This window comes from Coregonus lavaretus (genome assembly GCF_964263955.1).
Source record: "Coregonus lavaretus genome assembly, chromosome: 10".
NCBI lineage: Eukaryota > Metazoa > Chordata > Actinopteri > Salmoniformes > Salmonidae > Coregonus > Coregonus lavaretus.
In genome coordinates, this window is record NC_139997.1 from 1969641 (window position 1) to 1985855 (window position 16215).

General features: G+C 45.4%; 2 protein-coding genes across 3 annotated transcripts in view; one reads left to right on the top strand and one right to left on the bottom strand.

The window, feature by feature from the left end:
• Window positions 1–5734, top strand: part of LOC311135792 (intraflagellar transport protein 74 homolog) — a 60202-nt gene extending 54468 nt beyond the window's left edge. Inside the window, exons 20-26 of the mRNA XM_084169834.1 lie at window positions 1095–1285; window positions 1604–1717; window positions 1958–2028; window positions 2664–2704; window positions 2831–2927; window positions 4954–5053; window positions 5461–5734. Coding sequence (XP_084025960.1) covers window positions 1095–1285; window positions 1604–1717; window positions 1958–2028; window positions 2664–2704; window positions 2831–2927; window positions 4954–5053; window positions 5461–5535 — 689 coding nt within the window. The 3' untranslated portion in view covers window positions 5536–5734. The remainder of the gene's footprint in view (window positions 1–1094; window positions 1286–1603; window positions 1718–1957; window positions 2029–2663; window positions 2705–2830; window positions 2928–4953; window positions 5054–5460) is intronic.
• A 3305-nt stretch (window positions 5735–9039) lies between these two features.
• LOC311135674 (MOB kinase activator 3B-like) overlaps window positions 9040–16215 on the bottom strand; it is a 52454-nt gene continuing 45278 nt past the window's right edge. Inside the window, exons 4-5 of one of the 2 annotated variants that reach the window (XR_014613804.1) lie at window positions 10462–11042; window positions 9040–9352 (exon numbers count right to left, since the gene is read on the bottom strand). Coding sequence is in view for 1 of the 2 variants with exons in the window: in XM_084169697.1 (XP_084025823.1) it covers window positions 11013–11042 (30 nt within the window). In the remaining variant the exon portion in view is untranslated. Of the gene's footprint in view, window positions 11043–16215 lie in introns of both variants that reach the window. The other variant, XM_084169697.1, reaches the window with a different exon arrangement.

Consider the following 16215-nt stretch of genomic DNA (forward strand, 5'->3'; position numbering starts at 1 on the left):
TTACTGGGCCTGTTGATCAGATGGGTTTTACTGGCCTGTTGATCAGATGGGTTTTACTGGCCTGTTGATCAGATGGGTTTTACTGGCCTGTTGATCAGATGGGTTTTACTGGGCCTGTTGATCAGATGGGTTTTACTGGGCTGTTGATCAGATGGGTTTTACTGGGCTGTTGATCAGATGGGTTTTACTGGCCTGTTGATCAGATGGGTTTTACTGGCCTGTTGATCAGATGGGTTTTACTGGGCCTGTTGATCAGATGGGTTTTACTGGGCTGTTGATCAGATGGGTTTTACTGGCCTGTTGATCAGATGGGTTTTACTGGCCTGTTGATCAGATGGGTTTTACTGGGCCTGTTGATCAGATGGATTTTACTGGCCTGTTGATCAGATGGGTTTTACTGGGCCTGTTGATCAGATGGGTTTTACTGGGCCTGTTGATCAGATGGGTTTTACTGGCCTGTTGATCAGATGGGTTTTACTGGCCTGTTGATCAGATGGGTTTTACTGGCCTGTTGATCAGATGGGTTTTACTGGCCTGTTGATCAGATGGGTTTTACTGGCCTGTTGATCAGATGGGTTTTACTGGGCCTGTTGATCAGATGGGTTTTACTGGGCCTGTTGATCAGATGAGTTTTACTGGCCTGTTGATCAGATGGGTTTTACTGGGCCTGTTGATCAGATGGGTTTTACTGGCCTGTTGATCAGATGGGTTTTACTGGCCTGTTGATCAGATTGGTTTTACTGGGCCTGTTGATCAGATGGGTTTTACTGGCCTGTTGATCAGATGGGTTTTACTGGCCTGTTGATCAGATGGGTTTTACTGGGCCTGTTGATCAGATGGGTTTTACTGGCCTGTTGATCAGATTGGTTTTACTGGGCCTGTTGATCAGATGGGTTTTACTGGCCTGTTGATCAGATGGGTTTTACTGGCCTGTTGATCAGATGGGTTTTACTGGCCTGTTGATCAGATGGGTTTTACTGGCCTGTTGATCAGATGGGTTTCTCTCTGTTACCTCTCTTCAGGATATCTCTAACTAGCAATAGAGTAAAGTGGTATATGATATTATTAACCAGGTTTTTCTACCATGTCTCCAGGCTATCTGTACCTGGCCATAGAGTTCGCCCCTCACGGTAACCTGTTGGACTTCCTGAGGAAGAGCAGAGTGTTGGAGACTGACCCGGCCTTCGCTATCGCTAACAGCACCGCCTCCACCCTCACCTCACAACAGCTGCTGCACTTTGCTGCGGACGTGGCCCGCGGCATGGACTACCTGGCTCAGAAACAGGTTAGTACTGCAGACCTGGCCCGTGGCTTAGACTACCTGGCTCAGAAACAGGTTAGTACTGCAGACCTGGCCCGTGGCTTAGACTACATGGCTCAGAAACAGGTTGGCATTGGCCTTGACGCGGCAAGACAGCTGATCTGGGTCCAGACTAGGTACAGCCCAAACTGATCTGGGACCAGGCTTGGTCCGTGCCTTTTTATGTTTCAGACCCCAGAGACAAGAGAGTGTGCTTTTAGTCATATAACATCCCATAAACGCTTCACAGTGGATTTATTCTTGTGAGTTGTATAATCTGACCAGATCTCTTGTGATTTCTAGTTCATCCACAGAGACCTGGCAGCCAGAAACATCCTGGTGGGAGAGAACTTAGTGGCGAAGATAGCGGACTTCGGTCTCTCCAGAGGGCAGGAGGTCTATGTGAAGAAGACCATGGTAAGAGTCTCCGAAGCTGACAAACTTCAACGTCAACATAAAAATCACAAGGGCGTTTATACCATGAAACTGTATGATCCTCTCAGGCCGCTGTGGTCACAAACAGAAGGCAGTCACCTAGCCTGCCTTTCCAGTTGGACGGAGGGACACACCAGGGCTGCCCACTAGCACCACTCTTATTTGCAGCCCTGGTGCTGAAACTTTGTTGACAAAGACATCTTTACTGTGTGTGACTCACAGGGCCGGTTACCTGTCAGGTGGATGGCCATAGAATCACTCAACTACAGTGTCTACACCACGAACAGTGATGTGTGAGTACTGCATCTTTTAAACGAGACGTTTTATTTTATTTTATTTTTTTACAACCAAATCTCTATTTTTGATGGAAATGGCATGTTATAGGGGGATGTAGCTCAGTTGGTAGAGCATGGCGTTTGCAACGCCAGGGTTGTGGGTTCAATTCCCACGGGGGGCCAGTATGTAAAATAAAATAATGTATGCACTCACTAACTGTAAGTCGCTCTGGATAAGAGCATCTGCTAAATGACTAAAATGTAAATGTATATAGAAGGGTCCAGACGCCTTTTTTTGTGATTTCACTTGTTTTTTGTAAAACTTACCCCAAACAGTAAATCACTTCCTCATCCTTGTTGTGTTGAAAAATCATGAACAAAGGCTCCAAAAACACCCAAATACGTCCTTTTAGAAACGGCAACACTCTCAGTATAGTGATGCAGGTCTGTGTCATACCGAACTTGATCCTCAACGTTTTATTCCGTTTCCAAAGTACCTAAACTGTCATCTAAACACTGATAGTGACAGCTGCAGAATGAACTTTCAAATACATTTACAGTATATAAACTGACTGTGTACACTGATTCTCTCTCTCTCTCTCTCTCTCTCTCTCTCTCTCTCTCTCTCTCTCTCTCTCTCTCTCTCTATCTAGATGGTCTTATGGTGTACTTCTCTGGGAGATCGTCAGTTTAGGTTTGTATAAAGGATAATTAGGTTTGTGTCCAGGTTTGAAGTGCAGCCTGATAAGTCCAGTGTGTGTGCATTACTGTGCGTGCGTCTTGTCATGTACAGTGTATTTTGTGTTGACCTGTGTATCAGGAGGTACTCCGTACTGTGGGATGACCTGTGCAGCGCTGTATGAGAAACTCCCTCAGAGCTACCGGCTGGAGAAACCACTCAACTGTGACGATGAGGTGTAAGTAGTCTGGAGATGGTAGTCTGATCCTAACCCTGAAACAGCTGGGGGCTGGGCTATAGGGTGTCAGTACTACAGACAGACAGGCCTCTGCTGAAGACCGACGGTAGAGATCAGAGAATATAGAGGCGTTCAGAATATAGAGACATACAGAATATAGAGACATACAGAATATAGAGACATACAGAATATAGAGAATATAGAGACATACAGAATATAGAGACATACAGAATATAGAGACATACAGAATATAGAGACATACAGAATATAGAGACGTACAGAATATAGAGACATACAGAATATAGAGACATACAGAATATAGAGACGTACAGAATATAGAGGCGTTCAGAATATAGAGACATACAGAATATAGAGACAGAATATAGAGACATACAGAATATAGAGGCGTTCAGAATATAGAGGCATACAGAATATAGAGACATACAGAATATAGAGACGTACAGAATATAGAGACGTACAGAATATAGAGACATACAGAATATAGAGACATACAGAATATAGAGACGTACAGAATATAGAGACATACAGAATATAGAGACATACAGAATATAGAGACGTACAGAATATAGAGGCGTTCAGAATATAGAGACGTACAGAATATAGAGACATACAGAATATAGAGACATACAGAATATAGAGACATACAGAATATAGAGACGTACAGAATATAGAGACGTACAGAATATAGAGACATACAGAATATAGAGACATACAGAATATAGAGACATACAGAATATAGAGACATACAGAATATAGAGACTATAGAGACATACAGAATATAGAGACATACAGAATATAGAGACATACAGAATATAGAGAATATAGAGACATACAGAATATAGAGACATACAGAATATAGAGACATACAGAATATAGAGACATACAGAATATAGAGAATATAGAGACATACAGAATATAGAGACATACAGAATATAGAGACATACAGAATATAGAGACATACAGAATATAGAGACGTACAGAATATAGAGACGTACAGAATATAGAGACATACAGAATATAGAGACATACAGAATATAGAGACATACAGAATATAGAGACACACAGAATATAGAGACGTACAGAATATAGAGACATACAGAATATAGAGACATACAGAATATAGAGACGTACAGAATATAGAGACGTACAGAATATAGAGACATACAGAATATAGAGACGTACAGAATATAGAGACGTACAGAATATAGAGACATACAGAATATAGAGACATACAGAATATAGAGACATACAGAATATAGAGACCTACAGAATATAGAGACATACAGAATATAGAGACATACAGAATATAGAGACATACAGAATATAGAGACATACAGAATATAGAGACTATAGAGACATACAGAATATAGAGACATACAGAATATAGAGACGTACAGAATATAGAGAATATAGAGACATACAGAATATAGAGACATACAGAATATAGAGACATACAGAATATAGAGACATACAGAATATAGAGACATACAGAATATAGAGACATACAGAATATAGAGACGTACAGAATATAGAGACATACAGAATATAGAGACATACAGAATATAGAGACGTACAGAATATAGAGACGTACAGAATATAGAGACATACAGAATATAGAGACATACAGAATATAGAGACGTACAGAATATAGAGACATACAGAATATAGAGACATACAGAATATAGAGACATACAGAATATAGAGACATACAGAATATAGAGACTATAGAGACATACAGAATATAGAGACATACAGAATATAGAGACGTACAGAATATAGAGACTATAGAGACATACAGAATATAGAGACATACAGAATATAGAGACGTACAGAATATAGAGACGTACAGAATATAGAGACGTACAGAATATAGAGACGTGGAGGAAAAATACTGATAAGAATGCAGTTTTGAAAACATTCAAATAAGTTCCAATCAAGATTCAAAGGTTATTTGCCGTATGTAATAAATACGTATAACACCCCTCTCCTGTGTGGTCGTGTCCAGGTACGACTTGATGCGGCAGTGCTGGAGAGAGAAGCCTTACGAGAGACCCTCGTTTCAACAGATACTGGTGTCACTCAACAGGATGCTGGAGGAGAGGAAGGTAAATCAAAACACTTTATTTTTTGCTGATTCATTTACAGTCATTGGTAAAAAAAAAAAAAAACACAACAACTCACAGGACATTCAGTAGAGAATTTGAAGTTACAGTAGGTAGTAGCAGCAACAGCGTTGGGACGGGGATATGGGCGGCAGGTAGCTCAGTGGGTAAGAGCGTTGTGCCAGTAACCGAAAGGTCGCTGGTTCTAATCCCCGAGCCGACTAGGTGAAAAATCTGTCGATGTGCCCCTTAAGCAAGGCACTTAACCCTAATTGCTCCTGTAAGTCGCTCTGGATAAGAGCGTCTGCTAAATTACGTAAATGTAAATGTATATGACAGTAGCCCACTGCAAGCTTTCTCTAACAGTTCATTAAAGCACAGAACACTATTCTCTTCCTGTCGTTTCCTAGACGTATGTCAACACAACCCTGTATGAGAAGTTCACCTATGCTGGCATCGACTGCTCCGCAGAAGAAGCTGGATAGCCTTGTGCTCTTCCAAGAAAAACGACAGTACAAGTATTCCACTACCGCTGCACTATACAGGAATAATACAAGTTACACGGTTTAAGCAATCCTCCACAAGGGATTCACAGACTAGTATTTTGCGCATATTGTGTATTCCAAGTTATGTGCTAACTTTGTACAATCATAAACTGACTTTCAAAACGGTCATGTTAAGATGTGTTGTTGTCGTTGTCGTTGTTGATTCTTCTGTTCTGATGAATGTCCACCCTATTCCCTATACTGTGTAGTGCACTACCTGTGGACCCTGGTCTAAAGTAGTGCACTATAAAGGGAATAGGGTACCGTTTGGGACGCAGTCTGTGATAGTCACTGGCTGACCTATAACAACAGTGTAAATGTTGACCGTACAGATGTAGGATCTTAATTTGAGCCAGTTTGCTACAGCTGGAAAATTATCCTGCAGCAACAGGGAAATGTGAATTATTATGTGGATTATAATTAATATTTAAAAAATTGTAGGGGTTGATACATTTTTCGTTAGGGAAAATCAAGTCTGACATTTTAAAGTGGAAATTACAAACTTTAGAAGCCTTTTAAACCTTGAATACACTACACGTTTGCATTTCCAGCTTTGCAGGAAAATTCCCAACAACAAGAGTGATCAAATGAAGATCCTACATCTGAACAGTGTAACATACATGGCAGCCTTCTGTAATATCAGATGTAAATGTCTTTAGGAAACCATTACTTAGAAAAAAACGGTATCCTTAAAATTAATAAAACGTTTTGTGGTTAAATTCTTATCTGTGATGTATGACTTGTGTGACACAAAGAGATGAGTGCAACATTTCTTCTTCTTCTTTAAAAAGGCAAAGCGTACTACCTGGTGGTTTAATAATCAAGCAGTAGACGATTATTTCAAGTCAGTATTATTGGAGTCATTTATTTCTATCCAATCCTATATTCAGATAGTTCACAATAGGTCAGTGTTCCTGGGTTGAGCGTCCAGTAGAAGTCCCGTCTGTCTCTGGCTGTCCTCCAGTCAAAGACAACAATGTTACCCCACTGTCTCCTGGCAGGGTCTCCTGGCAGGGTCTCCTGTCTGCTACAGGGCTGTCCCTAGTCTCCGGGTCCACAGGGCTGTCCCTCGCAGATCTCCCTCTGGGCAGAGATAATACACACCTCATATACCCTGAATGATGCGAAGGCTGCCGCCACGATACACGATCCTCCCAGGATGTACCACCAGTTGAAGAAGCCGAAGGACACGCCCTTCACGATGCAGTACAGGCCGAAACACACCAGGAAGATCATCGACATGATCTGAACACACACCGGCGGGCTGCTTGCCTCCTTACCCATAGAGGAAACGTTTTTCGCTGTACCACTGACTGGTAGGCTGAGCTGCGAGAGATGGGTCTCTCGTGGGGACAAGGGTGCAAGCTGTGGCCAAAGACAGACTCCAGTGGCAGAAGATTGTTGCAGCGTTAGCTACGTCCCGCCCTGACCAAGAGGAATAAGTCAATCACGTACCACTGACTGCCAGCATTAAACAACCTCCTTCGGTTAGACAGACTCAGCCAGAGAGAGACAATCACTTAGCTCCACGAGGTAAGAGGGACAGTAGAGGTAAGGTGAGAGTGCTTGGCCAGCTTTATATAGGCCTACTGTTGTACATCGATTTGATTGATTAGATCAACAACTCTCTTTATTAGCTCCAGTGAGTATCAACCTTGACTTTAATCCACGTTGAGAGCCTCTGAGATGAATTAAAAACACTGGTGGATTAAAGCACTGAGTGGCTATCCATGGAGAACTCCTCTACAGAGAGGGTTAGCATGTTAGCGTCTGTGCTATTTATCACCCACCTAATCACAGAGAGGGTTAGCATGTTAGCCTCTGTGCTATCTATCATACATCTAATCACAGAGAGGGTTAGCATGTTAGCCTCTGTGCTATCTATCGCCCATCTAATCACAGAGAGGGTTAGCATGCTAGCCTCTGTGCTATCTATCATCCATCTAATCACAGAGAGGGTTAGCATGTTAGCCTCTGTGCTATCTATCATCCATCTAATCACAGAGAGGGTTAGCATGTTAGCCTCTGTGCTATCTATCATCCATCTAATCACAGAGAGGGTTAGCATGTTAGCCTCTGTGCTATCTATCACCCACCTAATCACAGAGAGGGTTAGCATGTTAGCCTCTGCTATCTATCGCCCATCTAATCACAGTGAGTGTATAAGTAAACTAAGCTAAGCTAATGAGCTCAGAATAAGAGATTGAATCGCCGTGTTTCTCTCAACAACAGATGAGCCCATTCTGTATCGCAAACACCACCAGTAGGCATGCACTGTCTAAAAATCCCCCTTGTGAAAAGATAGGAACGTTTTCTGGAAGGAATCAAAATACACTTTATTGTTTCCGGCGTAGTAATATTTAAATAGAATCATGAACAATCAAACTAAATGTAAAAAAAATAATTGTAAATAAGTGTCAGTGTCCAGTTAACAATATCAGTGACTTTGTAGGCCAGACGCTTCGTGTTTGGTTATTGTAAACTGAACGGTCAGTTACAGACTGATGATACAGCATACCATATTCACTAGGGTAAGGATGCCAGCGCAACACGTTGATTTACATTACATTTTAGTCATTTAGCAGACGCTCTTATCCAGAGCAACTTACAGTTGCATACATTACTTTTTTTTATTATATATATTTTTTTATACACCCCGTGGGAATGGAACCCACAACCCTGGCGTTGCAAACGCCATGCTCTACATCCCCTCCCCTACCCTGGACGACGCTGGGCCAATTGTGCGCCGCCCCATGGGTCTCCCGGTCGCGGCCGGCTACGACAGAGCCTGGATTCTGAACCAGGATCTCTAGGGGCACAGCTAGCACTGCGATGCAGCGCCTTAGACCACTGCGCCACTCGGGAGTCAGAAAGAAGAAAGAAGTCCTCATGGTGAAGTAATAACACCGGGATCATGATGGATGAACACCTGAAAGGACCTGTGAAACTACACCAGTCAGGTCATCCGTGCTGCCATTGATAAATCAGTACCTGAAGTAGAATCACAGTATTTCACTTCTCTCTATTGAACACCTCAGCCCATCTGCTTTTGAATCATGACATTAACACAGATGAGAAATCAATTTAAACTTAGTGATTCAACAAAGCATCATTGTTCTAACCTATAAACTAAGCAAACACAGATTCAACCACATGTGTGGTAGCTACATCATGACAGTCATTAGTTGAACCCATGATGACGCTTGGTTTAACTCACTAAACACAGACGGAATAAATTAAATCGACTGAACAAGTTGTCTGTCTCTCCACACCAAAGATCATTTATACATAACACCTTGTGATGATTCGTGGTCCTCTGTAGCTCAGCTGGTAGAGCACGGCGCTTGTAACGCCAAGGTAGTGGGTTCGATCCCCGTGACAAAAAAAAACAAAACAAAAAAACAATGAATGCACGCATGACTGTAAGTCGCTTTGGATAAAAGCGTCTGATAAATGGCATATTATATTATTCGATCAGCTGTTAATTTCATAGCGGACAGGAAAAGCAGAGACAAAAGCTAAATATGTTATTATTATAGGAGGCCATTTACTAGAACCAACACCAGGTAAAAGTCTGTATTTGTCCACATCATGTCCAATACATCAGTGTATTTCCCATGCAGCATTCTGCGCAGCTTAACTCCTAGTGTCCTACTGTACAGTGCCCCCTAGTGGAAACAAGAGGTCAGACCTATGGTTGTGTCTGAAATAGCACCCTATTCACTGTATACGGTGCCTTCGGAAAGTATTCAGACCCCTCCACTTTTTCCACATTCTGTTATGTTACAGCCTTATTCTAAAATAGATTAAATTGTTTTTTCCCCCCTCGTCAATCTACACACAATACCCCATAATGACAAAACAAAAACTGGTTTTTAGAAATGTTTGGAAAATATATAAAAAATAAAAAACGTATTCAGTGCAAGGTTTCTTCCAGACGTGACGCTTGGCATTCAGGCCAAAGAGTTCAATCTTGGTTTCATCAGTCCAGAAAATCTTGTTTTTCATGGTCTGAGAATCTTTAGGTGCCTTTTGGCAAACTGTGGGCTGTCATGTGCCTTTTGCTGAGGAGTGGCTTCCATCTGGCCACTCTACCATAAAGGCCTGATTGGTGGAGTGCTGCAGAGATGGTTGTCCTTCTGGAAGGTTCTCCCATCTCCACAGAGGAACTCTGGAGCTCTGTCAGCGTGACCATCGGGTTCTTGGTCACCTCCCTGACCAAGGCCCTTCTCCCCCAATTGCTCAGTTTGGCCGGGAGGCCAGCTCTAGGAAGAGTCTTGGTGGTTCCAAACTTCTTCCATTTAAGAATGATGGTGGCCACAGTGTTCTTGGGGACCTTCAATGCTGCAGAAATTTTTCGGTACCCTTCCCCAGATCTGTGCCTCGACACAATCCTGTCTCGGAGCTCTACAGACAATGCCTTCGACCTCATGGCTTGGTTTTGCTCTGACATGCACTGTCAACTGTGGGACCTTATACAGACAGGTGTGTGCCTTTCCAAATCCTGTCCAATCAATTGAATTTACCAAAGGTGGACTCCAATAAAGTTGTAAAACATCTCAAGGATGATCAATGGAAACAGGATGCATCTGAGCTCAATTTCGAGTCTCATAGCAAAGGGTCTGAATACATATGTAAATAAGGTATTTCTGTTTTTCACTTTGTCATTATGGGGTATTGTGTCTAGATTGATGAGGATTTTTATTGATTTAATCCATTTTAGAATAAGGCTGTAACGTAACAAAATGTGGAAAAAGTCAAGGGGTCTGAGTACTTTCCGAATGGACTGTATAGTACACTGCCTTTGACCAGAGTCCAGGTCAAAAGTAGTGCACTACATAAGGAATAGGATGCCATTTCAGACACTTTTTGATTTGACAGCCAGCCAGTCAATCAGCCAGTCAGCCAGTCAATCAGCCAGTCAGCCAGCCAGCCAGCCAGTCAATCAGCCAGTCAGCCAGCCAGTCAATCAGTCAATCAGCCAGTCAGCCAGCCAGCCAGCCAGTAAGCCAGGCAGCCAGCCAGTCAATCAGCCAGTCAGCCAGCCAGCCAGTCAATCAGCCAGTAAGTGGTCCTAGTAGTCCTACTCTCATATAGAACATAATCAACTCATGCAAACATTAGTTAATCAGCTCCTCCTCAGTGATGTGGTGTTATAGAGAGAGTTCCTTAACATGACAAACTACAGTAGAGCCTGTCTCTGCTACAGTGTGCATCAAGCCAGGCAGGCGTATCTGCAAGTAACAGGTTCTTCTCCGGCTACCAGACGCACAGCGATGATGTCATCAAGCTTCAGAGGCATGCTCATTGGACCCTCCCACAGCATATCCATGGTAACCTCCTGCCATGCCAACGGAACAGAGCAGGGTTCGGAGTTCGGAGTTCATCGGCAGCCCCAGTGGTTCTGCTACAACACCTCACTGACACATCCCAGACGTCATATCTTTCTGGAAGAGAGAAATAAGTTACAAGAGAGTGCGAGGATGAAACGGATTCAACATTCACTTAATTTGTTTCCAGCAAAACTTGCAACTATGCTCCAGTAGGTAGTATTTCATGACAACTGTTTGGTCAAGCCAGGTGTGAACTCCTGTGTCAGCGGAGAAGGAGTTTGGCACAGTGACAGGCTGGCAAACTGAGCTGAGCTTCACCTTGGTGAGAGGACCATCACTACTCTCAAGGTCAACCTGCTAAACACACCCAGGCTGATGGTCTGATAATACACACTGGCTGTCAGTCTATTAGGACAAGGTCAACCTGCTAAACACACCCAGGCTGATGGTCTGATAATACACACTGGCTGTCAGTCTATTAGGTCAACCTGCTAAACACACCCAGAGAACACACAGCCAGGTTGCTAGGCACCAGCCTTCCTTCCATCGACCAGTAGCAGGGCAGCACCAAGACCCCCAGTAGTCCTGGTCCTTGTTGCTACTGTTTTTGTTACTTTTCTGTTGCCTAGGAGATCTATACTAGACAAGAGCTGGGCCTGCAGGAACAAATACGCTCCCCCACCTCTCCCCCACCTCTCCTCCACCTCTCCCCCACCTCTCCCCCACCTCCTCCTCTCCTCCACCTCTCCCCCACCTCTCCTCCACCTCTCCTCCTCTCCCCCACCTCTCCTCCTCCTCCTCCTCTCCCCCACCTCCTCCTCTCCTCCACCTCTCCCCCTCCTCCTCCTCTCCCCCATCTCTCCTCCACCTCTCCTCCACCTCTCCTCCACCTCTCCCCCACCTCTCCTCCATCTCTCCTCCACCTCTCCCCCACCTCTCCTCCACCTCTCCCCCACCTCTCCCCCACCTCCTCCTCTCCACCACCTCTCCTCCACCTCTCCTCCACCTCTCCCCCACCTCCACCTCTCCCCCATCTCTCCCCCACCTCCTCCTCTCCTCCACCTCTCCCCCACCTCCTCCTCTCCACCACCTCTCCCCCACCTCTCCCCCACCTCTCCTCCACCTCTCCCCCACCTCTCCCCCACCTCTCCCCCACCTCTCCTCCACCTCTCCTCCACCTCTCCTCCACCTCTCCCCCATCTCTCCCCCACCTCCTCCTCTCCTCCACCTCTCCCCCACCTCCTCCTCTCCACCACCTCTCCTCCACCTCTCCCCCACCTCTCCCCCACCTCTCCTCCATCTCTCCCCCACCTCTCCCCCACCTCTCCTCCATCTCTCCCCCACCTCTCCCCCACCTCTCCTCCTCCTCTCCACCACCTCTCCTCCACCTCTCCCCCACCTCTCCTCCACCTCTCCTCTACCTCTCCCCCACCTCTCCCCCACCTCTCCTCCACCTCTCCCCCACCTCTCCTCCACCTCTCCCCTCTCCCCCACCTCTCCTCCACCTCTCCCCCACCTCTCCCCCACCACTCCTCCATCTCTCCCCCACCTCCCCCCTCTCCCCCACCTCTCCCCCACCACTCCTCCACCTCTCCCCTCTCCCCCACCTCTCCTCCACCTCTCCCCCTCTCCTCCACCTCTCCTCCACCTCTCCCCCACCTCTCCTCCACCTCTCCTCTACCTCTCCCCCACCTCTCCTCCACCTCTCCCCCACCTCTCCTCCACCTCTCCTCCACCTCTCCCCCACCTCTCTTCCACCTCTCCCCCACCTCTCCTCCACCTCTCCTCTACCTCTCCTCCACCTCTCCCCCACCTCTCCTCCACCTCTCCTCCACCTCTCCCCCACCTCTCCTCCACCTCTCCTCCACCTCTCCCCCACCTCTCCCCCACCTCTCCTCCACCTCTCCCCCACCTCTCCTCCACCTCTCCCCCACCTCTCCTCCACCTCTCCTCCACCTCTCCTCCACCTCTCCCCCACCTCTCCTCCACCTCTCCTCCACCTCTCCCCCACCTCTCCACCACCTCTCCCCCACCTCTCCTCCACCTCTCCCCCACCTCTCCTCCACCTCTCCCCCACCTCTCCTCCACCTCTCCCCCACCTCTCCTCCACCTCTCCTCCACCTCTCCCCCACCTCTCCTCCACCTCTCCTCCAGTCCTTCTCTCTCTCCTGAGACACAGTAAGGACTACCAGGAGCTGGCCGAAGACAACTGTCTGTCCCTGGTGTGTACTGCTGACCAGAACCAGACTGATTCCGTCTCCCTGCTCCGCTGTATGGTGCTGATAGAGGACTGATTAAATCTCCCTGCTCCACTGTATGGAGGCTGATAGAGGACTGATTAAATCTCCCTGCTCCATTGTATGGTGCTGATAGAGGACTGATTAAATCTCCCTGCTCCACTGTATGGAGGCTGATAGAGGACTGATTAAATCTCCCTGCTCCATTGTATGGTGCTGATAGAGGACTGATTAAATCTCCCTGCTCCACTGTATGGAGGCTGATAGAGGACTGATTAAATCTCCCTGCTCCACTGTATGGAGGCTGATAGAGGACTGATTAAATCTCCCTGCTCCATTGTATGGAGGCTGATAGAGGACTGATTAAATCTCCCTGCTCCATTGTATGGAGGCTGATAGAGGACTGATTAAATCTCCCTGCTCCATTGTATGGAGGCTGATAGAGGACTGATTAAATCTCCCTGCTCCGCTGTATGGTGCTGATAGAGGAAATAGACAAGAGGGGAAAACAGGTAGATGGAAATAAATGAAAACCTACAACTAAACTAGAATGTTTTTTTAAGATTTTAAAAAAAAATCTATTATAATGTTGCTTTACTTAATCAAGGTTTAAACAAACAATAAGCCTGATCCATCCAGTCAGCCTCTGATGCTGCCATAATTTCACAGTAGCTCTCCCCCTCTCTCCCTCCCTCTCCCTCTCGATTCAATTCAATTTAAGGGCTTTAATGGCATGGGAAACGTATGTTAACATTGCCAAAGCAAGTGAAGTAGATAGTAAACAAAAGTGAAATAAACAATAAATATTAACAGTAAACATTACACTCAGAAGTTCCAAAAGAATAAAGACATTTCAAATGTCATATTATGTCTATATACAGTGTTGTAACAATGTGCAAATAGTTAAAGTACAAATGGGAAAATAAATAAACATAAATATGGGTTGTATTTACAATGGTGTTTGTTCTTCACTGGTTGCCCTTTTCTTGTGGCAACAGGTCACAAATATTGCTGCTGTGATGGCACACTGTGGTATTTCACCCAATAGATATGGGAGTTTATCAAAATTGGGTTTGTTTTTTAATTATTTGTGGGTCTGTGTTCTCTCTCTCTCTCTCTCTGGATGAGGAGAGTTGGGTCAGATGAGAGGATATCTATGAATGGATGAGGACAGTGGGGTCAGATGAGAGGTTATCTATGAGTGGATGAGGAGAGTGGGGTCAGATGAGAGGTTATCTATGAATGGATGAGGAGAGTGGGGTCAGATGAGAGGTTATCTATGAATTGATGAGGAGAGTGGGGTCAGATGAGAGGTTATCTATGAATGGATGAGGAGAGTGGGGTCAGATGAGAGGTTATCTATGAATGGATGAGGAGAGTGGGGTCAGATGAGAGGTTATCTATGAATGGATGAGGAGAGTGGGGTCAGATGAGAGGTTATCTATGAATGGATGAGGAGAGTGGGGTCAGATGAGAGGTTATCTATGAATGGATGAGGAGAGTGGGGTCAGATGAGAGGTTATCTATGAACGGATGAGGAGAGTGGGGTCAGATGAGAGGTTATCTATGAATGGATGAGGAGAGTGGGGTCAGATGAGAGGTTATCTATGAACGGATGAGGAGAGTGGGGTCAGATGAGAGGTTATCTATGAATGGATGAGGAGAGTGGGGTCATATGAGAGGTTATCTATGAATGGATGAGGAGAGTGGGGTCAGATGAGAGGTTATCTATGAATGGATGAGGAGAGTGGGGTCAGATGAGAGGTTATCTATGAATGGATGAGGAGAGTGGGGTCAGATGAGAGGTTATCTATGAATGGATGAGGAGAGTGGGGTCAGATGAGAGGTTATCTATGAATGGATGAGGAGAGTGGGGTCAGATGAGAGGTTATCTATGAATGGATGAGGAGAGTGGGGCCAGATGAGAGGTTATCTATGAATGGATGAGGAGAGTGGGGTCAGATGAGAGGTTATCTATGAATGGATGAGGAGAGTGGGGTCAGATGAGAGGTTATCTATGAATGGATGAGGAGAGTGGGGTCAGATGAGAGGTTATCTATGAATGGATGAGGAGAGTGGGGTCAGATGAGAGGTTATCTATGAACGGATGAGGAGAGTGGGGTCAGATGAGAGGTTATCTATGAACGGATGAGGAGAGTGGGGTCAGATGAGAGGTTATCTATGAACGGATGAGGAGAGTGGGGTCAGATGAGAGGTTATCTATGAACGGATGAGGAGAGTGGGGTCAGATGAGAGGTTATCTATGAATGGATGAGGAGAGTGGGGTCAGATGAGAGGTTATCTATGAATGGATGAGGAGAGTGGGGTCAGATGAGAGGTTATCTATGAATGGATGAGGAGAGTGGGGTCAGATGAGAGGTTATCTATGAATGGATGAGGAGAGTGGGGTCAGATGAGAGGTTATCTATGAATGGAAGGGATTTGCCATTAGATGAGGAGAGTGACACCACTCCCTGCAGGTGTCTCAGGGGGAGTTGGGATATGCAAAAACACATTTCCATTACATCTTTGTACAAGTGTGTAACAGGACAAATATAAGCATCCCCCAAATTATTATTATGTGGCCTGGAGGCGGATGTGTTGACCTCTGATCTCAATCTTCTTTGATACTTCATTTCCTTCTAACCCATAGGTGACACCAGTCCAGTCAGCCTCTATAATAACCCGTAGGTGACACCAGTCCAGTCAGCCTCTATAATAACCCGTAGGTGACACCAGTCCAGTCAGCCTCTATAATAACCCGTAGGTGACACCAGTCCAGTCAGCCTCTATAATAACCCGTAGGTGACACCAGTCCAGTCAGCCTCTATAATAACCCATAGGTGACACCAGTCCAGTCAGCCTCTATAATAACCCGTAGGTGACACCAGTCCAGTCAGCCTCTATAATAACCCGTAGGTGACACCAGTCCAGTCAGCCTCTATAATAACCCGTAGGTGACACCAGTCCAGTCAGCCTCTATAATAACCCGTAGGTGACACCAGTCCAGTCAGCCTCTATAATAACCCGTAGGTGACACCAGTCCAGTC